The sequence below is a fragment of the Ursus arctos genome, unplaced genomic scaffold (assembly GCF_023065955.2).
Source record: "Ursus arctos isolate Adak ecotype North America unplaced genomic scaffold, UrsArc2.0 scaffold_22, whole genome shotgun sequence".
In the NCBI taxonomy this organism is placed as follows: Eukaryota; Metazoa; Chordata; class Mammalia; order Carnivora; family Ursidae; genus Ursus; species Ursus arctos.
This window is the reverse complement of record NW_026622897.1, coordinates 43,553,551-43,575,702: the sequence shown is the minus strand read 5'-3', so window position 1 is coordinate 43,575,702 and position 22,152 is coordinate 43,553,551. Positions and strand designations below refer to the sequence as shown.

Genomic DNA, 22,152 nt, shown 5'->3' with positions numbered 1-22,152 from the left:
GAGGAGGAGCCCGACAGGGGGCTCGATTCTAGGAGGCAGAGATCATGACCCGGCGGAAGGCAGACGCTTAACAGACTTAGCGACCCAGGCCTCCCAATAATCTATTTTTTAAAAATCAGATTCAATAATGGCAAACAGGTGACTTGTGAAGAGTGGAGGTTCAAGGGAGCGCCTCACCTTTGTCTTCCTGGGACCGAGGGATAACTATTTGACTCGGACGTTACTATAGCCTAAGCAGGCGCTGCCAGGATGTAAGAAATTGCCTTGAGGCAGAGAATGAGAAAAATGCAGGAGAGAAAAGGGGGGAATTATTATTTTCTTGAGATTTTATTTACTTATTTGAGAGTGAGAGATAGCACAAGCAGCGGGGAGAGGGAGAAGCCGACTGAGCAGGGAGCCCGAAGCAGGACTCCCTCCCAGGACCCCGGGATCATGACCTGAGCTGAAGGCAGACGCTTCACCGACTGAGCCACCCAGGCGCCCCGAGAAAAGGTGAACTTTAAAGGTTGTAGGCGTGTTGTATATTTTCCCCTAGAATTAGGACAGAGCTGCAAAAAGTAGAAAAAGAGGGAAAAGACAGAATCGGCATCTGTGTTGGTTTTCTTGAGGTTTAGGAGCGAAAGCGTAAAGCGAGAAGCAAAACAGGATCAAGGATCTTTCAGAGCTGGACGTTATCATAGGAGCACTCAGTCCAGGAGGTTGCAATTCTGTTTAGAGCCAAACCCAAAGGAACTCTTACACAGAAGAAAAAGCCTTGGTGGTTGAAGGGCGGAGTGGGGCAGAACCCGTCCATGCGCACACACCCTTTCCCATCCTGGGAGCTGGTGGAAAACCACCGAGCAGTCTCGGTCTCACTTTAAGCGGAAGAAACGGACACACAGATCCAAGTGTGTCTCACGGTCACAGCGCAGAGCCGGATGTCACGTCTCCTCACAACTCGCTACTTACGGGTTTGCCACTGGAGGGAAGCAGGGAGGGGGCGTGCGTTGTGTGCAATCAGCAGAGTGAGCAGTGGCGGTGAAAATCGCTCAGGGAGAAGGAGGGAGGGCCGGATCTCGGCGGCAAAAGGCTGCGTCGCGGGCCCTTCTCCCGGACTCTTCCCCATGTGGCCAGCAGGTGGCGCGCCTGGCCCGCGGGTAGCTGCGGCGCAGGGTGGCGGGAGGGGGAAGCCCTCGCGGGCGCATCGCCTTGGAAACGGAGAGCGCAACCGCGGCCGCGGAGCGGGTGGGCCTGGTCCGCGGGCCGGATGCCAGTGCTGCTTGCCTGTCCACTGCGCTGCATCCGCACCTGGAAGCCGTCGAGGGGAGGTAGGGAGACTGAATGTACTCCTCGCTGGGCCCCTGACTCCTTCCAATCTGACACTTAAGACTTACATATCCGCCCCACCCCCACCAGCCCCGGGGCTGGTTCTGCGCCCAAACGGACCTGGGGTCGCGCCCTGCTGGCGTCTTCCACCAAGTCCTATTCCTGGACGGTTGGAAACCGCCAGGAGGGGTTCTCATAGGCCCACCCCTGTTCACGCAGGAGATAGAAAGGGAAGGAGATCTTTTGATCCAATCAAAATACTAACCTCTCTTTCCTCCTTGCAGTAGAACCAACCGAGGCGTGGCTTATTTGCCCTTCCGGATCTTCGGTTCCTGGGGGGCAGGATCTGAATTGGATTCAGATTTGTAGCTTGCATGATGCCCTCACAGCCTCTAGCACACAGTAGATGCTCAGTAAACGAATTCCATTTGTATGGAGCTTGATGCTTGACAGTATTGCCAAAGCATTTGAGCTTCCTTGATAACAAGGACAGGAGGCAGGAAAGATGGAAGAGAACCCAGGGTCCGAGGGGTTTAGAGGCTTGTTCGAGGTTGTAAAACTCATTAGTGGAAAAGCTAGGACTAGATTCAAGTCTGGCTCGGCTTAGCGCTCTTCTCACCGCATTCCCAGTCTTGTGAATGCCTTTTGAGTAAAGGCTCACACATGCCTGCCTCCTTCTCAGGACCAGCACACAGCCCTCCCTCCGCGTTAATACTTCCTGAGTGCTCTGAGTGCTGTTGATGGCCTCACCCTCACCCTCCCAGTCCGCAGACTGGCTTCAGCTCCTTGCCCTGGTTGCTGCAACATCCTTCTGAACAGGGCACTTAGTTTCTTTCTTTTATTAATTTGTTAGATTTGTATAGTATCTTGCTTCTTCATTCCTCTTCTTACTCCATGATTAATTCTCTGGTGAGCAAGAGAGAGTTGAGGAGGTGGTCGGGAGGTGGAAGATGTCCCATTGAAGAAAACTATATATATATATACACATATATATTTCTGTGAAGGCGGAGAAGGAAAGTAATACGATTGGGTACTCACCACTGCGTGTGTGATAAAGGCTCATGGATTTCCTTATGGCCACCCCAAGACCTGGCTCCAGTAGATCTTCTTCATACTCACCACTGTTCTTTGAAGACAAAAGCCTTTTTGTTCTCCTCCACCATCAGAGGATGAAAATACTACATGCATTTCCATTATCCTCACAATATTTTTTTCATGATTATGTTTTCTTTTCTGACATCTCTAAGCTTGGAGGACAGCAGGAGTTGGGAAAAAATGTAGTTTGGTTGCTAGAAAAGTCAGTATAATATTAGTGCTTTTCAACCTATGTCATTAGCAATTCTGGATCAGAAGATAGACCAATTTTTAAGGTAAGAATCCAGTATAATTTGAGAACTGCAGTTCAGAAATGTGCCACTGACCAAAGGATTTGTGTTGGTAAAGAAAATATATGGTAATGTAATGTAAATCACCAATTAGGCAAGTGAAAGTTAAAAATGCCATTCATCCAGATATTTTATTTTATTTATTTATTATTTTTTAAAATGTAAGGTACATTAATAATAGTTAACTTTATTATTATTTTTTTAATTTTAAGTAGGCTCCATACCCAACATGGGGCTTGAACTCACAACCCTGCGACTGAGCCAACCAGGCACCTCTATCCAGATATCGTTAAATACCTCAATTTGAATATAGGCTGGTTTAACATATCTTCAAACTGGCTGTGTTTTACATTTTAAAGCTGTTTTGGGTTGTATATACATTATCAGTAAAAAAAAGGAGGACTGAATTTGTTTTAACCTAACTCTTAGGTGATATTCTCACTACTAAAAGGCTTTAAATGAATTCAGGGTTTTTTAAGATACGCTGAAGAACATTTCTTTTTTTCTTTTTTTTTTTTTAAGATTTTATTTATTTATTCGACAGAGATAGAGATAGAGACAGCCAGCGAGAGAGGGAACACAAGCAGGGGGAGTGGGAGAGGAAGAAGCAGGCTCATAACGGAGGAGCCTGATGTGGGGCTCGATCCCATAACACTGGGATCACGCCCTGAGCCGAAGGCAGACGCTTAACCGCTGTGCCACCCAGGCACCCCTGAAGAACATTTCTAAAACATTTTAAAATTGTATTAAAAATATGTTTTACCATAAGTGAGAATTTGAATTTAAAAGTGATTTACTTTCAGGGCTCCTGGGTAGCTCAGTCAGTTGAGCATCTGACTCTTGATCTTGGCTTGGGTCTTGATCTCAGGGTCATGGGTTTGAGCCCCACATTGGGCTCCATGCTGGGCGTGGAGCATACTTAAAGTAAATAATAAGATTTACTTTCTAAATTAAGAGTATGTACAACATTATGAGGAAATAAATAGGGCCATGGTAAAGAAAGTGGGTACACATTATTTGCAGATCAGTCATTCGAATTAGACATTTATTGAACATCTAGTTTGCATCCATGCAAGATGCTGGCCTATGTGCCAACATATATTTTTGAAAACCCAAAGATGGTTTGTTGAAGTGATTAGTCGTTATTCAGTATTAAAAGAGTTGTATTTTGTTAAGGGCGAATGCCATGAATGTTTCAAGATTTTCAACACCCATACAGAGATCTTTTAACTAAACATCTGCTCCCAACCTCTGATGGAATCTTATTCAGAACTTTTGCCATTACTCATGCTATTAAGTAAATATCTTCCATTTTAATCTACACTTATATAAAAACATTGGCCAACATACGTCAGAATCCATTCTAAATGTCCAAAAAGATATCAGGGCAGAGCTGCCATCTCTCCCAGCCCCCACAAAATTTGAAAAGAGTCATTAGGAGGCTTCGTGGCTCCACAAAGTCATGAAAAAAGTCATTAGGAACTTTCTACATATTGAGCCAGGATCCTGAGAATGCACTCTCTGTTTTTTGGGTGATTTTGTGGAGTCGAGTAAAGCACTATGGGATAACAGTACATTTGAAGAAGATGGCTATTATATGTCCATTTTATCCAAACAGACTTCTTACTTTTCACTGAGAAGCATTCGGGGAATATATTTTGAAACATTTTTTGATGGAAAGTGATTATAGGGTGGGCTCTGCAAAGGCTGGAGGCCTGAGTCTTTCAAACCCAGCTTCCTCGCCTGCCCTCCCTCCATGGCATATGTTATTGAATGCCCAAACAGTGCTGGGAGAGGAAAAACATGCACAAAAGGTCACACTGCGGGCAGAGATCTCCGGAGCATTCATTACCTGCACAATCTTGCTAGTCTTTTAAAGTTGCTCATTATTTTCTTAAAGTTCTGCTGGAGAATGCTTCTTTCTTCCCATCTGTCTCAGTAGAGATCTTGTCTCTTCCTTCCATATTTTTAATTAAGGGACAGGTAAAGCTATGCACAGAGTTGGCACTGAATAGATGTTTGCAGTTAGAGACAGACAGATTAGGTGTCCCTGTGTCAGGAATTATTCTATGCGAAATCTTTCTGGAAGATAATTACATTACTTTGTGAAATTTTTTTCTATGATTCTCACTCTTTGCTGAATTAGAAATCCTCTAGGTGGTCAGGAACTGTATGTAAATCCTTGTAAATGTTTATGAAGATCCCCACTGCTTGTAGGACATTTTCAAATGTAGAAGTACTTTCTGAAGTAATGTCATTAGCTCATTGCAAAAATGCATCTAATATGACTGGATTAAGAAGTTGTGGTCCATATATACAATGGAATATTACTCAGCAATCAGAAAGAATGAGTTCTCAACATTTGCTACAACATGGACGGCACTGGAGGAAATAATGCTTAGTGAAATAAGTCAAGCAGAGAAAGACAACTATCATATGATTTCTCTCATCTATGGAACATAAGAACTAGAATGATCAGTAGGGGAAGAAAGGGATAAAGAAAGGGGGGGTAATCAGAAGGGGGAATGAAACATGAGAGACTATGGACTATGAGAAACAAACTGAGGGCTACAGAGGGGAGGGGGGTGGGGGAATGGGATAGACCGGTGATGGGTAGTAAGGAGGGCACATATTGCATGGTGCACTGGGTGTTATACACAACTAATGAATCATCGAGCCTTACATCGAAAACCGGGGATGTACTGTATGGTAACTAACATAATAAAAAATCATTATTAATAAAAAAAAAATGCATCTAATAAGAGGGCAAGCCAATGCTTACTAATTTTCTGGAAAGTATGTGAAACAGTGAATATGAGTAGAGTTTATGCATAAATCATTTGTGCTTCCTAGATCCACATTTTCACTCATATTTTATTAAAGTCCTTTGCCATGAGCTGCGGTTACGTAACTAATTATACTTTAGTCAGAGAGTTGAAAACCGAAGAGCCAGGTAACTGAGGTAATTGAACAAGATGAGGTCATTTTTCCCCAGCACCAGATGGGTACTGTAGGTGGAAACACTTGATCTCTTCCATATGACTCAGAAAGAAAACAAGAGATCAAGGTTAGCATTTGTTTTAACTTTTAAATGAAATATTTATAGTAAAAATCACTGTTTAATAGCAACTTATTGTTGTAAAATGAAACTCTGGTCAACATGTTATCTTTTTGTGCAATAGTCAAGTTAAAAATTCTAATTCTGAAATAGAAAATAATATTAAAATTCAACTCTGCATCTAAAACGAAAGCACTTTTTTTTCTCAGCTGATAAGTTTCTGTGAACTGTGATGGTATAATGACACATTTTAGTGTGTCATTTATGGAATTATTCTCAACACTTTCATATCTGAGAAGATACCACTTAATATATTATTCTGTTCTAATGTACTAAATCTTTCTGTTGTGTCACCGGTGTGCTTTTCAGCTGGAAGGTATTATAGTATATTTGCATTCAGGTGTACTTGAATCTGTTAGAATAGCGAGATGAAAACACTTGGCTGGAAAAGTCTCAGACACAAAGACTGAGCCTGGCTGGGGGTGTAGGAAAACGTGTTTCATTTCAGAGAGATTTTCCACCGTGGATCTCAGTGATCTATGCAGATTGCTTATCCAGTGGCCCAAACCAATGATGAAGGTTGACAAGAGCAAACCGCATGGATTAGTTTTTCCACATGTCATCATACTTGGCAGCAAGCAGACATCCTCTGCTTTACTGTTACCTGGAGTTTGCAGAAGCACAATCTGGAGCTTCAACCAAATGGCCATAATACTTAACTAAGCTCTTTCTGTATGTCAGCCACTATGCCAGATGCTTAAAGTATTAGCTTATGTAATCCTTACAACAGCTTTTAGAGTAAGATTTTTGCTCTCACTTTACAGATAATGAAATTGAAGCTCAAAAAGATTAAGTAACCTACTCAAGGTCACATAGAAAATAGGTGGGGGATCTGGGATTAAAACATGTCTGCCTGATTCATCCATCCATTTTTTCATTTGACAAGGATTTATTGTGCATCTACTTGTGCTAGGTGGGAAATAGATTAGTGCACAAGAATTATGTCATTCCCACTCTCATGGAGTTTCCAGCCATCTAAATAAATAATTACAAAGGCTAAATTTTTTTTACCATACTCAAGTACTAATACATTGAAGTTTGGGCACTCATTTTTTTGAGATTAATGGAAATGAAAAGATAAAAATCTGTTACAGACAACTGTATAATCTGAAGAGAGGTACTTTAGTACCTATACAAAATCCATGAGGTATTCTTGTTTACTATAAGAATCTGTGAACAGTGGACCTAATTTTTTACTTCTAAAATATATTATTTTTGATAATTTTTCATTATTGATTAAAAAAGCAATTAATAGCTGATGAGCAGTTACTGTTAATAATAATTATTATTACTATTATTTTGCATTTGTAAACCTTTTAGCCATTTAAAAAACATTTGAATCCATGCTTTTATTTGCTCTTTATAACAACCCCGGCCAAACCTAATTCTTTTGGATTCTAGTTTCTTGGTGCTCATAGAAAGTTGTGCTTTTGTTTTATCTTAATTTTAAAAAAAGAATTAACAGACATTTCCTGAGCTGCTACTATATGCAGTGCACTTCACCAAACACTGTGGAGAAATAAAATGAGTGAAGAAGTTTAGTCCTTGTTCTTAAAAAAGCTTGATAGGGACAACAGATGTAGATGGATGACATATGGGGATGAGTCTCTTAGAAAGTTTTGGGTGGGGGAAATGCTGTACCCGGCCAAACATGGAACTTACCGGACTCTAGAATCCTTTGATTCGTGATGTCCCAGCATTGCAGTGGATGATAGATCTGGGGACATGGAAACAACAGTTTTAAATTAAGTTCCAGCAGTTCCTCATCTTGAGTAAACATAAGTAGAAGGGGGGCAAAGACCAAATTTATGTACTTGTCCTGTTTCTTTTCTACACAGGTATGCTTCCTACTAATTAAGCAACACAATGGATAACACAGCGAAAGTAAATAAAAAGGATATTCAAGATGGGCCACACAAAGAAGTCAAATTGCCTACCAGTGAAGCACTTCTAGACTACCAGTAAGTTTAGACTATGGAATCCAAATGTTCCCATATGTAAATGGAAATCATTGTTAAGACTCACATATTTCCAAATGGAACGTGATGCACTCAAAAGCTGTCAAGAGAGCTAGACTGGAGGTAGATTGGAAGCATAATTGCACTCTTGTGCTATGTGCGTATTTTTTTAAAGTTTTTGAAACGTTAACTATAACATATTCCACAGCGTAGCAATGAAACAGCACTCATAAATGTGGTTTTGGCTCCCTCTCTCCCTCCACTGTATTATTGGTCACTCTCCCACATACTTTATATGCCGTCTGTATGTAACAGCTGGCTGACTTACCTCTTAAAATACCACATAGAATAGTTTGTATACATTTATAGAAGAGTAAAAGATTTTTCATTTCTAGACATTCCAGTGAGCATTATCTCTGGGGGCTACAGATCAAATCCGAATGATGCAATTATTTTTAATAAAAATATTTCCTAGTGTCTCACTCCCAGGAGCTGGAGACAAAACTTGAAGTAATACCTATTGAATGTTTATGTTTTATCAAATTCATAGACAGTAAATCCCTGGAGAGATTTTGAAGCTCCTTTTTTGGCACAGGGTAAGTGTTTTAATGTGCAATTCTTAGGGAGTGGATGAATTCATTTCAGTCCTTTCCACATAAGAATGTACTTCATAACCCTCAACAAAGTCAGTTTAGAAGGAACATACCTCCATGTAATAAAGGCCATATATAAAAACTGCACAGCTAATATCATACTCAGTGGTGAAAATCTGAGAGCTTTTCCCCTAAGTTCAGGAACAAGACAAGGATGTCCACTCTCACCACTTTTATTCCACATAGTCTTAGCCACAGCAGTCAGACAAGAAAAGGAAATAAAAGACATCCATATGGGTAAGGAAGAAGTAAAATTTTCACTATTTGCAGATGACATGACACTATATAGAAAACCCTAAAGACTCCACCAAAAACCTACTAGAAATGATAAATCAAGAAAGTCACAGGATACAAAATCAATATACACAAATCTGCATTTCTATACACTAATAATAAAGTAGCAGAAAGAGAAATTAAGAAAACAATCCCATTTACAGTTTCACCAAAAAGAATAAGATAGCTGGGCGTAAACTTAACCAAGGAGGTAAGAGACCTGTACTCAGAAAACTATAAAACATTGATGAAAGAAATTGTAGGTGACACAAACAAATGCTCATGGATTAGAAGAACAAATATTGTTAAAATGTCCATACTATCTAAAGCAATCTACACATTTAATGCAATCCCTATCAAAATACTAATAGCATTTTTCACAGAACTAGAATAAATAATCCTAAAATTTGCATGGAACCACAAAATACCCCAAATAGCCAAAGCAATATCACAATCCCAGATTTCAAGATATACTACAAAGCGGTAGTAAGCAAAACAATATGGTATTGGCACAAAAACAGACGCATAGATCAACAGAACAGAATAGAGTGCCCAGAAATAAACCCACGTTTATATGGTGAACCAATTTTCGACAAAGGAGACAAGAATATCCAATGGAAAAAAGCAGTCTCTTCAGTAAATGGTGTTGAGAAAACTGCTCAGCCACATGCAAAAGAATGAAACTGGGCCACTTTCTCATATCATACACAAAAATAAACTCAAGATGGATTAAGGACTTAAATGTGAGACCTGAAACCATAAAAATCCTAGAAAAGAGCACAGACGGTAATTTTTCTGACATCAGCAATAGCAACATTTTTCTGGATATGTCTCCTGAACCAAAGGAAACAGAAGCAAAAATAAACTATGACATCAGCAATAGCAACATTTTTCTGGATATGTCTCCTGAACCAAAGGAAACAGAAGCAAAAATAAACTATCAGGACTACATCAAAATAAAACACTCTGCACAACAAAAGAAACAACGAACAAAACTAAAAGGTAACCTACTAAATGGGAGAAGATATTCACAAATGACATATCCAATAAGGAGTTAGTATCCAAAATATATAAAGAACTGATACAACTCAGCACACACACACACACACATACACACACATCCAATTAAAAATTGGCAGGAGACATGAGCAGACATTTCTCCAAAGAAGACATCCAGATAGCCAACAGACATGAAAAGATGCTCAGTATCACTCATCATCAGGAAAATGCAGATCAAAACTACAATGAGGTATCACCTTACACCTGTCGGAATGGCTAACATCAAAAATACAAGAGACAATAAGTGTTGACGAGGACGTGAAGAAAAAGGAATCTCGCCAACTGTTGGTAGGAATTCAAACTTATCTAGCCACGGTGGAAAACAGTATGGTGGTTCCCACCTTACAATTCAGTAATTGCACTACCCCCAAAATATAAAAACACTAATTCAAAGGGTTACATGCACCCCTATGTTTATTGCAGCATTATTTACAGCAGCCAAACTATGGAAGCAGCCCAGGTATCCATCAATAGATGAATGGATAGGGGCGCCTGGGTGGCACAGCGGTTAAGCGTCTGCCTTCGGCTCAGGGCGTGATCCCGGAGTTATGGGATCAAGCCCCATGTCAGTCTCCTCCGCTATGAGCCTGCTTCTTCCTCTCCCACTCCCCCTGCTTGTGTTCCCTCTCTCGCTGGCTGTCTCTATCTCTGTCTAATAAATAAATAAAATCTTTAAAAAAAAATAGATGAATGGATAAAGAAGAATAGATAATATATATATATATTTCATTATATATAATATATATAATTGTATATTTATAAAATTATAAAATATATATAGCATATATTTTACTATGTAATATATAATTATGTATAGTACATAATTTATATATGATTATATATTTATTAAGTGATATAATAATATATACACGTTATTATTACTATATTTCATTATTATATAAATATAATAATACAATATATAAATAATTTAATGAAATATTATTCAGCCACAAAAATAATGAAATTTTAGCATTTGCAACAACATGGATGGAGCTACAGAGTATAATGCTAAGTGAAGTCAGTCAGAGAAAGACAAATAATACCATATGATTTCACTCATATGTGTAATTTAAGAAACGAAACAAATGAACAAAGAAAAAAAGAGACAAGCCAAAAACAGACTCTTAACTACAGAGAACGAGCTGATGGTTGCCAGAGGGGAGGTGGGTTGGGGATGGGTGAAATAGGTGAAGGGGATCAAGAGGACACTTACCATGATGAGCACTGAGTAATGCATAGAACTGTTGAATCACTCTATTGTACACCTGAAACTAATATAACATTGTATGTTAACTATACTGGAATTAAAATTTAAAAAAAAAATTTTTTTAAGAAACATGTACTTCGTGCATTTACTGAGCAAATACTAGAATGTTTACCAAATCTGAGGCAAGCGGTGGAGGACAACAGCAAACAGACCACCCAGTTCCTGCCCTGGTGAGGCATGGGAGACAGACGTTAGATAATACTTCAAGCTTTTAAAAAAAGTGCATAGAGTGAAGACACTATGAAAGAAAAGTATAGGGTCCTGTGTAACGGTTTAACTGAAGGACTTGATGTAGTCAGAGGGGTCAGGAAAAGCTTGTTTGAGGAAGTGACGTTGGAGCTGATCTCTGGCAGCGGAACAGGTGTTACGGAGATATCGGGTGGAGGAGAGAAAGCTTTATGGAAAGGACGCTGGGGTGAGGAACAGAGAGAAGACAGAGTGTGGGAGAGAGGGTAAGAGCAGACTGGCAGTATGGGCAAGGGTGAGTGAGATAAGCCTAGCCCTGTGAAGCATTTGGGATTTGGGACTGGGAAAGTATTCATTGGAGGGGAACAAGGCTGCAAGTGTGGAGCCTGTGATGCTGGTGACTATCCTGGGACGCTGGTCTTTAAGAGATTTGTTTTTAACAATACTCAGAGAAAATCCATCTGCTCCTCCTTGAGAAACTCTAAATCTATCTGTCTGTTCCTTTTAGAGGACAGAGAGTGAAAGGGTCAGAACACAAAGAGAGAAACACCCATGGGAAGGGACTTTGTTACAAAGTTCCCTTTTATTTTCTACTTGAGACATTAAGTTATAACCAGAAACCACTGCGCTCATTTGTCAGCATAACCGACAACTTCCCTCATCACATCTTTGGAGAGGCGGACAAAAAGTCAGGCTCCGTGAATACAGCCTGGTCTCTGATTTGCTCCTATGGTTTACATTGGTGACATCCAAATACAATTGTTTCTTTCTCTTCTAGGTCAGTCAGAGGCCAGTATTTCTGTTCTTTAACACAGGTTTACAAAGAGACAAACATTTAAAAATTCTCATGATCTAGTGCAAAATGTAAATTGAACGGCTCATGCTTTTGTTCTCTCCTTTGTTAAGACTAAATACATAATCTTGTGGACTGAAACAGTCAAGGCCTTAGTGTACCATGCTCTGCTAGTGACACTTGACTCATTCCATGTGTTCCCAGGTGACAGAATTTTGTCACATGACAAGTAGCCAAAACACCCCCCTCACTTTCTGAGAAAGGATTTCCAAGGATCTGCTGGCAGCATCTAATAATTCTCTTATACAATCTCATCTAACAAAGAGCTGGGAGCACATAGTAGGTAGTCAATGATTTCTGAACAACTAAATATTTTTTAAATCTATCCCCCAAAAATAAGGTCATGAACCTCTGTGGTTGGTTGTGAAGAGCTGAGACTGCCAATGCTAAATCTATAAAGTGATCATCATCTCTAGGTAACGGTGGTTTAAATTTTTCCCTTTATACTTGTTTTTTCCCCAGTTTTTTACAATGGGTATGAGTGTAGATATAGAAATAGGTGTGGATGTGACTATAGTTTAAAAAATAGATAAAAGTATAATTTTTTCAAAAAATCCAGATTTAGGGGCACCTGGGTGGCACAGTCAGTTAAGCATCTGTCTCTTGGTTTCAACTCAGATCGTGATCTTGGGGTCATGAGATGGAGCCCCACGTTGGGCTCTGTGTTCAGCGCAGAGTCTGCTTGGGAATCTCTCCCTCTCCCTCCGCCCCTCCCACCCCATGCTCTCACTCTCTCTCTCTCACTCTCTCTCTCAAAAAAACAAACAAACAAAAAAATCCAGATTTATTTGTTTTCCTTCTCAGAATTTTCAATGAAATTGCCTGGAGGGAGAAAGTTGACACATTAGTAACATCTTAATAATACAGAGGGAAGGGGAAATGTAACCTGTTATATTACTAACCATTTCATATCATGCTTTAAAATAGTGTGTCTCCTTTTCAAACCACTTTAATATGTATTATCTCATTGGTTTGTCATCCCACTGGCTTCAGTATTTAGTGTGACATATGCATACGATGGCATCTGAGGGAGATCTGAAAAGTAAAAAGTATATAGAGAACCATGAAGCTTGAATTCCCACAGTGGCTAGTAGTGTTGAGTTCTGAAGTTCGGTTTCATCTTCATGAAACCCACAGAGGTTGAAGTAAATTCCAAGGAAAGGCTCAGCTAACTTAGACCTGCAACTACCATGTGAGCTACAACTGTGGGAATGAAGCCACCAAAGCCTTTAGGGCACCTCAGAATTACCCCTGAGGCCTGCTGGTGCCACTTAGATCTTTCTAAACTGCTCGCAAGGAACGTGAGACAAAGCCCCAGAGGATCTGCTCCGAACAGCTCTGAGCGGAGGGGTGGTAGACTTAAGTGTACGGTTGCCAGATATAGCAAAAAAAATTATATGACACCAAATTAAATTTGAACTTCAAATAAATGAGAAATAACTTTTTTTAGTAGAAGTGTGTGCCATGCAGTATCTGGGGTTGGGGCTGGATTGGGTCTCCAGACCTACTTTGCATGCTCAGTCATTACCAAGAAAGCTCTCAGTGGAAGCCAGGAGTAAGTCTATTAACCAGACCACCCAAAGACTCGGTCTCAACCAAGGGACACCATATACTGGAGATTCATTTGCCTGCTTCACCCATGCAGAGAATGAATTAGGTTACCATATTTATGATGGCAGAAATTGCATAATTTCATGCATTTGCATAGGCCTTTTTCAGATAATTCTCATTTACAATATTTTAAATTTTCTCCTTAAAAATGGGAGATAGAAAAGACACTCCTTCAGAATTTTTGCACACCTAAGCTTTACTTTTTTTTTAAGATTTTATTTATCTGACAGAGAGAGAGGGAGAGAAAGAACACAAGCAGGGGGAGTAGCAGAGGCAGAGGGAGAAGCAGATTCCCTGCTGAGCTGGGAGCGCAATGTGGGGCTTGATCCCAGGACTCTGGGATCATGACCCAAGCCGAAGGCAGACACTTAACCAACTGAGCCACCCAGTCACCCCCACACCTAAGCTTTAGGTGAGAAGTAAAAAGATGGTTTATACCTATTACTGTGTGGAAACCACCCTGTGTATAGTAGTCCCTTCCATTTACTATCCTTGTCATAGCCTATTATTTCCCCCATGACAATGGGTAAGTAATATGTTTGTGTGTTTACTTCTTTGTGGTCTAGTAAAATGCAAGCTCCTTGGGGGCAAGGGTCATGGAGGTCTTGTTCAACACCATCTCCATAATGCCATAAACAATACTAGGCACAGAGCAGCAGCTCATTAAATCTTGTATGTGCTGTATGTGTTGTCCTTGTGACTGCATGAAAGGGAACAATAAGCAATGTAAATTGCAGAATTTTGGAACTGAAACAGTATAGAGCTCATCCCCTTCAATGCTCTCACCTACAGAGGAGTAAGCCAAGGCCTTAGGTTGATAGTCCTTAGGCAGTTAGTGGAAGTCCAAGTTTCATAGTATCCAAAGAGAGCACTTTTGCCACTAAAGGAATTGCTTGGTTTTTTTTTTTGCTGCATTTTCTCATCATTGGGAAAGAAGGAGCCTTATTTTTATCTCTACTGAATATACGATGTCACACATATAAATGGTATTTTGGAGGAAGGGCCAAGGATATAAGATTCAAATTCAACTGAAATTTACTAAGCACTTACGTTATGCGAGAAACATTCACATACAATTTCTTATTTTAATCCTTATAGTATTAGAGCTAGGTATTGTTATCACCACTGACAGCTTGGAAATTGATGCTCAGAGAAGTGACTTGCCTGAGATCATACAGGTGAGAAGTGACAGGGACAAGATAGCAAACAAGAGTTTCTCATTCTGTGACGACCTCTCTGCTCACTACACCACAGAGGTGCTGTATTTTTATTTTGTTTGTTTTAATTGAGGCAAGGTGTTTATGCAAACTATTTCCATTGTGTTACTTTGGTCTCAGATTTAAAGTTACAAGATTTGCTGGGTAATAGAGAGATAGAGATATACTTAGCACGTCAGATAGCTGTCAAATGGCCTATAGCAAAGTCTTCCTGCACTGTTCTCTCTCTCCTTTGTACCTGACAGATGCTCAACAAATTCTTACTGGGTATTAAAGAAATGTGTTTGTGTCAGGAAAGCTTTTATTATTTATAGAAGAGATGGCATTCTAACAAACTTGAACCAAAGTTATGCCTCATTTATCTTACTATTTCAAGAAGATATGCCTGCCCTTTTAAAGTCTTTGTTTTGTCATTTTTGTCTGAATTTTTTAGAATTCTAGAAAGCATGTTTTCTGTGTGCCCTTCCCTAGGTTCCCTTTAAGCTGAATAATTTATAGATAATTACAAAGTATAAAAATTATGACTGTGAAATACAAATGGGGATTGATTTAGGAAAAAACCTTGAAGTTATCTCTCCAATATATATTCTACTGAGTAAACTAGACTCAGAAACACACACACACACAAATCGCTTAAGAAGGTATCTTATCCCTAAATGGGTTTTTATAATATATTTAATACTTTATTTCAATCTAAATAGTTTAATTTTAAAATTTGTCTCATTAATTTTCCTTGATAAATAATTGTAACACATCTCTGTTTATTATCAGCTGTCAAATAAAGGAAAATGCAGTAGAACGATTTATGGCTCAAATAAGGAGACTTAGAGAAAAGAATCAGAAGTATCATGAAAGAGTGAGTATAACATTTAAAGTTTATCCAGGGGCGCCTGGGTAGCTCAGTGGGTTAAGCGTCTGCCTTTGGTTTAGGTCATGAATCCCAGGGTCCTGGGATCGAGTCCTGCATCAGGCTCCTTGCTCAGCAGGGAGCCTGCTTCTCCCGCTCCCTCTGCTGCTCACCCTCCTTGTGCTCTCTCTCTGTCATATAAATAAATAAAATCTTTTTAAAATTTTTCAAAAAATTAAACTTATATCTAGTTATTAAACATTTACACAAATGCTTTAAAAATTGTGAATTATGATGACACATCCCAGGAAATTATCTTCTTTAGTGCTTGGAATTGAGTAATTGACAATCTCAGTTTTAGGTACATTTAAGGCAAGAGGGCACTGCTGTTCCTGTTATATTAATTACCATGTCAAAGGAAGTCAGCTTGAGCTGTGTTATTCAGATCATGATGATTCTGAATCTTGTGTTCAAAATTTTAAGGCTCTGAAACCACATTTATCTTTTAATTTCTTATTTAGCCAAGTGATAAAACATTGGTTCTCTGGTTTTTTTTTATTTTAATTTTTTTTATTATGTTAGTCACCATACAGTACATCCCCGGTTTCCGATGTAAAGTTCGATGATTCATTAGTTGCGTATAACACCCAGTGCACCTAATACGTGCCCTCCTTACTACCCATCACCGGTCTATCCCATTCCCCCCCCCTCACCTTGAGGCCCTCAGTTTGTTTCTCATAGTCCATAATCTTTCATGCTTCATTCCCCCTTCTGATTACCTCCCCCTTTCTTTATCCCTTTCTTCCCCTAGCAATCATCCTAGTTCTTATGTTCCATAGATGAGAGAAATCATATGATAATTGTCTTTCTCTGCTTGACTTATTTCACTTAGCATTATCTCCTCCAGTGCCGTCCACGTTGCAGCAAATGTTGAGAACTCGTTCTTTCTGATAGCTGAGTAATATTCCATTGTATATATGGACCACAACTTCTAAATCCAGTCATCTGTTGAAGGGCATCTCAGCTCCTTCCACGATTTAGCTATTGCGGACAATGCTGCTATGAACATTGGGGTGCATATGGCCCTTCTCTTCACTACGTCTGTATCTTTGGGGTAAATACCCAGTAGTGCAATGGCTGGGTCATAGGGTAGCTCAATTTTTAACTTTTTAAGGGACCTCCACACTGTTTTCCAGAGTGGCTGTACCAACTTGCATTCCCACCAACAATGTAGGCGGGATCCCCTTTCTCCACATCCTCTCAAACAATTGTTGTTTCTTGCCTTGTCTATTTTTGCCATTCTAACTGGCGTAAGGTGGTATCTTAGTGTGGTTTTGATTTGAATTTCCCTGATGGCTAATGATTTTCAACACTTTTTCATGTGTCTGTTAGCCATTTGTATGTCTTCATTGGAAAAGTGTTCATATCTTCTGCCCATTTTTTGATTTGTTTATTTGTTTCTTGTGTATTGAGTTTGAGAAGTTTTTTGTAGATCTTGGATACAAATCTTTTATCTGTAGCGTCATTTGCAAATATATTTTCCCATTCCATGGGCTGCCTCTTAGTTTTTTTGACTGTTTCCTTGGCTGTGCAGAAGCTTTTTATCTTGATGAAGTCCCACAAGTTCATTTTATCTTTTGTTTCTCTTGCCGTTGGAGATGTGTCATGAAAAAGGTTGCTTTGGCCGATGTCATAGAGGTTGCTGCCTATGTTCTCCTCTAGGATTTTGATGGATTCCTGTCTCACATCGAGGTCTTTCATCCATTTGGAGTTTATTTTTGTGTATGGTGTGAGAGAGTGGTCAAGTTTCATTCTTTTGCATGTAGCTGTCCAATTTTCCCAGCACCATTTATTGAAGAGACTGTCTTCTTCCCACCGGATATTTTTTCCTGCTTTATCAAAGATTAGTTGCCCAAAGAGCCGAGGGTCCATTTCTGGGCTCTCTATTCTGTTCCATTGGTCTATGTGTCTGTTTTTGTGCCAGTACCATGCTGTCTTTGTGATCACAGCTTTGTAGTACAGCTCGAAATCCGGCATTGTGATGCCCCCAGCTTTGTTTTTCCTTTTCAACAGTTCCTTGGCGATTCGGGGCCTTTTCTGTTTCCATACAAATTTAAGGACTGTTTGTTCCAGTTCTTTGAAAAATGTCATCGGTATTTTGATTGGAATAGCATTGAAAGTGTAGATTGCTCTGGGCAGCATGGACATTTTAACTATGTTAATTCTTCCGATCCATGAGCATGGAATATTTTTCCATTTTTTTATGTCTTCCTCAATGTCTTTCAAGAGTGCTTTATAGTTTCTAGAATATAGGTCCTTTACGTCTCTGGTTAAGTTAATTCCAAGGTAACGTATGGTTTTTGGTGCAGTTGTAAATGGGATGGATTCTCTAATTTCTCTTTCTTCAGTCTCATTATTCGTGTATAGAAATGCAACTGATTTCTGAGCATTGATTTTGTAACCCGCCACATTACTGAATTGCTCTATAACTTGTAATAGTTTGACAGTGGATTCTTTTGGGTTTTCCGTATAGAGTATCATGTCATCTGCGAAGAGAGACATTTTGACTTCTTCTTTGCCAATTTGGATACTTTTTATCCCTTTTTGTTGTCTGTTGTTGCAAGTACTTCTAGTACTGTGTTGAATAATAGTGGCGAGAGTGGGCGTCCTTGTCGTCCAGCTTTTCCCCATTGAGAATGATATTTGCTGTAGGCTTTTCATAGATGGCTTTTATGAAATTGAGAAATGTACCCTCTATTCCTACACTCTGAAGGGTTTTAATCAGGAAAGGATGCTGTATTTTGTCAAATGCTTTTTCTGCATCAATTGAGAGGATCATATGGTTCTGAGTCTTTTCTTGTTGATATGATATATCATGCTGATCGATTTGCGAATGTTGAACCACGCTTGCATCCCAGGTATAAATCCCACTTTGTCTTGATGGATAATCCTTTTAATGTACTGTTGGATTCTATTAGCCAGGATCTTGTTGAGGATTTTGGCGTCCATATTCATTAGGGAAATCGGTCTGTAATTCTCCTTTTTGATGGGGTCTTTGCCTGGTTTGGGGATCAAGGTAATATTGGCCTCATAGAATGAGTTTGGTAGCTTTCCTTCTGTTTCTATTTTTTGAAATAGCTTTAGGAGAATAGGTATTATTTCTTCTTTGAATGTTTGGTAGAATTCCCCAGGAAAACCATCCGGGCCTGGAGTTTTGTTGTTTGGAAGGTTGTTTATCACTGACTCAATCTATTTCTAATTAATTGGCCTGTTTAAAAAATCAATTTCTTCCTGTTTCAGTCTTGGTAGTTTATAGGTTTCCAGGAAGGCCTCCATCTCTTCCAGATTACTCAATTTATTGGTATATAGCTGTTGATAATAGTTTCTAATAATCCTTCCAATTTCATTGGTGTTGGTCGTGACCTCTCCTTTTTCATTCATAATTTTATTAATTTGGGTCCTTTCTCTATTCTTTTGGATAAGTCTTGCCAGCAGTTTGTCAATTTTATTGATTCTCTCAAAGAACCAGCTTCTAGTTCTGTTGATCTGCTCTACTGTGCTCCTGGTTTCTAATTCATTGATCTCTGCTCTAATCTTGATCAACTGCTTTCTCGTGCATGGATTAGGCCTGTCCCTCTGTTGCTGTTCCAGCTTCTTGAGGTGAGAATATAAAAACTGCATTTTAGATTTTTCTATTCTTTTGAGTGAGGCTTGGATGGCTATGTATTTCCCCCTTAGGACTGCCTTTACAGTGTCCCATAGGTTTTGGACCATTGTGTTTTCATTCTCGTTGGTCTCCATAAATTGTTTAATTTAATTTTTGATTTCCTGGTTTATCGAGTCATTCCTGAGCAGGATGGTTCTTAGTCTCCAAGTGTTTGAGTTTCTTCCAAATTTTTCCTTGTGGTTGAGTTCCAATTTCAGAGCGTTGTGGTCTGAGAATATGCAGGGAATAATTTCAGTCTTTTGATATTGGTTGAGACCTGTTTTGTGTCCCAGAACATGGTCTATTCTTGAGAATGTTCCATGGGCATTAGAATAGAATGAGTATTCTTTGGTTCTGGGGTGTAGTGTTCTATATATATCTATGAGGTCCAAATCATCGAGTATGGCATTCAAAGCTCTTGTTTCTATGTTGGTTTTCTGCTCTGGTGCTCTGTCTATTGCTGATAGTGGAGTGTTGAGGTCCCCTACTATTAACGTATTTTTATCTATATTCTCTTTATTGTGGTTAAGAGTTGGCTTGTGTATCTCGCTGCTCCCCTGTTGGGGGCATAGATATTTATAATTGTCATATCCACTTGTTGGGTACATCCTTTAAGAATAATATAGTGCCCTTCTGTGTCTCTAACTATAGTCTATAGTTTAAAATCCAATCTGTCTGATATGAGAATTGCTACCCCAGCTTTCTTTTGAGGTCCATTGGTGTGAAAGATGGTATTCCATCCCTTTACTTTCAGTCTGAATGTATCTTTGGGTTCAAAATGAGTCTCTTGTAGACAGCAAATGGATGGGTCATGTCTTTTTATCCAATCTGCAACCCTGTGGCATTTTATGGGAGCATTTAGGCCTTTTACGTTTAGACGGATTATTGAGAGATGTGATTTTAATGATGCCATGTTGCCAGTAAAGTTTTTGTTTCTATAGATTGTGACTTTCTGTTCTGTATCACTCTTGGGGCCTTTTTACTTTTATAGAACCCCCCCTTAATATCTCCTGTAGGGCTGGTTTTGTGGTTACGAAATTGGTCAATGACTGGCGATTCTGGAAGGTCTTTATTTCTCCACCCATTCTGAATGACAGCCTTGCTGGATAGAGGATCCTTGGCTGCATGTTTTTCTCTGAAAGAGCTTTAGAAATGCCCCCCAACCCTTTCTCTCATTCCAGGTCTGTGTAGACAGGTCTGACGTAATTCTGATAACTTTGCCTTGGTACGTGAGAAATTCCTTTGCCCTGGCCGCTTTCAATACTGTATCCTTGGATCTAATATTTGCGAATTGCACTATGACGTGACATGGTGTAGGTTTGTCATGGTTGAGCTTGGGAGGGGTCCTCTCTGCCTCTTGGACACAAATGTTTGTTCCCTTGCTAGATTAGGGAAGTTTTCAGCTACAATTTGTTCAAATATCTCTTCTAGACCTCTGTTTTTCTCCACCCCCTCGGGGATGCTGATGATTCTGACATTGGAACGTTTTATTGAGTCAGTAATCTCCCGTAACCTACATTCCTGAGCGTGGATTTTTTTGAGTCCAGCTTCTATTTTAGTTTTCTCTTCTACTAACCCATCCTCCAATTCGCTGATACGTTCTTCTGCCTCATTCACCCTGGCCGTCAGAGCCTCTAGTTTTGACTGCATTTGGCTCATAGAATTTTTAATTTCTGCCAAATTCGCTCTCATTTCCGCCCTTAGAGCTTCTATATTCTCATTAACCTTTTCGTTAATACTTTTTTCAATTCTACTCATCATTTTGACCATTGTTACTCTGAATCCCATTTCTGATAATTTGGTTATATCCATATCCATTAGTTCTGTGGCAGAGGCCACAGACTCAATGTCTTTTCTTTGCTGGGGGGGGACTTCTCCTTCTCGTCATTCTGATGAGGAGAGGTTGCGGGGTTGTCCAGAGCCCAAATTATTGACCGGGACCCAGGCCGTGCCCCCTTGTTTTATAGGGATCTTAGGGATGTGGGCTTCTTGATTTTTCAACCTGCCTTCTGGGGGAGGGGCCTGCCGCGAGGATACTCAGGCAACCCTGTTTGGGTAGAGTCTCTGTGTCCCCTGCGAGGGGGGATGGGGATGGGCACACTGTAAGCCGGTATTTCCAGGCTTTTGTTCTCTGGTGGCTTTCCCTGGTGGTTTGCTGTGCCTCTTCTGAGAGTCAGAGCAGCAGTGGCCGAATCTCAGCCTCTGTCTCAGAACAGAGGGATTGCGGACCATTCTCCACTGATGTTCTGGCCACTTTAACTCGTTACTGTTGGTGCTGCTCAACCCTGCAGCATCCCAGGATGTGCGCCCCACACCCGGTGTCCCAGCCCTCACTTCCAGGTCCTGCGCCTCTCTGTCCTTTGTGTTTCTAACACCGCCAGCCGCCCCCGCGTGCTCCGAAGCTCTGGCCCTCAGTCTGGTCGCGCACGTTCCTGGAGCTCACGGTCTCAGTCTGGTTCCAGTGAGCACACCCGAGCTCCGTTTCAGTCTGGTGGCGCACGTTCCTGGCTCACGGTCCCAGTCTGCTCTCTCGCAGTTGCTGTCCTCGAGTCCACCCACTCCCCCGTGCAGGTGGCTACCGCTTCCCGGCGCCCGAACGCGGCGGCTCCCTCCCCCTTCCGTTTATCTTCCGATATCTGTGCGGGGTTTCATGGCTCCCCACTTCGTACCTCAATACTCAGCGCTGGAGATGTTCATTTGTAGAGATCCAGATG

At 40.3% G+C, this 22,152-nt stretch overlaps 1 protein-coding gene across 3 annotated transcripts in view; it reads left to right on the top strand.

The window, feature by feature from the left end:
- Nucleotides 1–405: 405 nt before the first annotated feature.
- CCDC83 (coiled-coil domain containing 83) overlaps nt 406–22,152 on the top strand; it is a 51,674-nt gene continuing 29,927 nt past the window's right edge. Inside the window, exons 1-3 of one of the 3 annotated variants that reach the window (XM_057316774.1) lie at nt 406–492; nt 7,647–7,769; nt 15,657–15,741. In XM_057316774.1, the coding sequence (XP_057172757.1) occupies nt 7,675–7,769; nt 15,657–15,741 (180 nt within the window). In that variant the 5' untranslated portion in view covers nt 406–492; nt 7,647–7,674. Of the gene's footprint in view, nt 493–1,155; nt 1,308–7,646; nt 7,770–15,656; nt 15,742–22,152 lie in introns of those variants that run through there. The other 2 variants (XM_026518258.4, XM_057316775.1) reach the window with 2 other exon arrangements.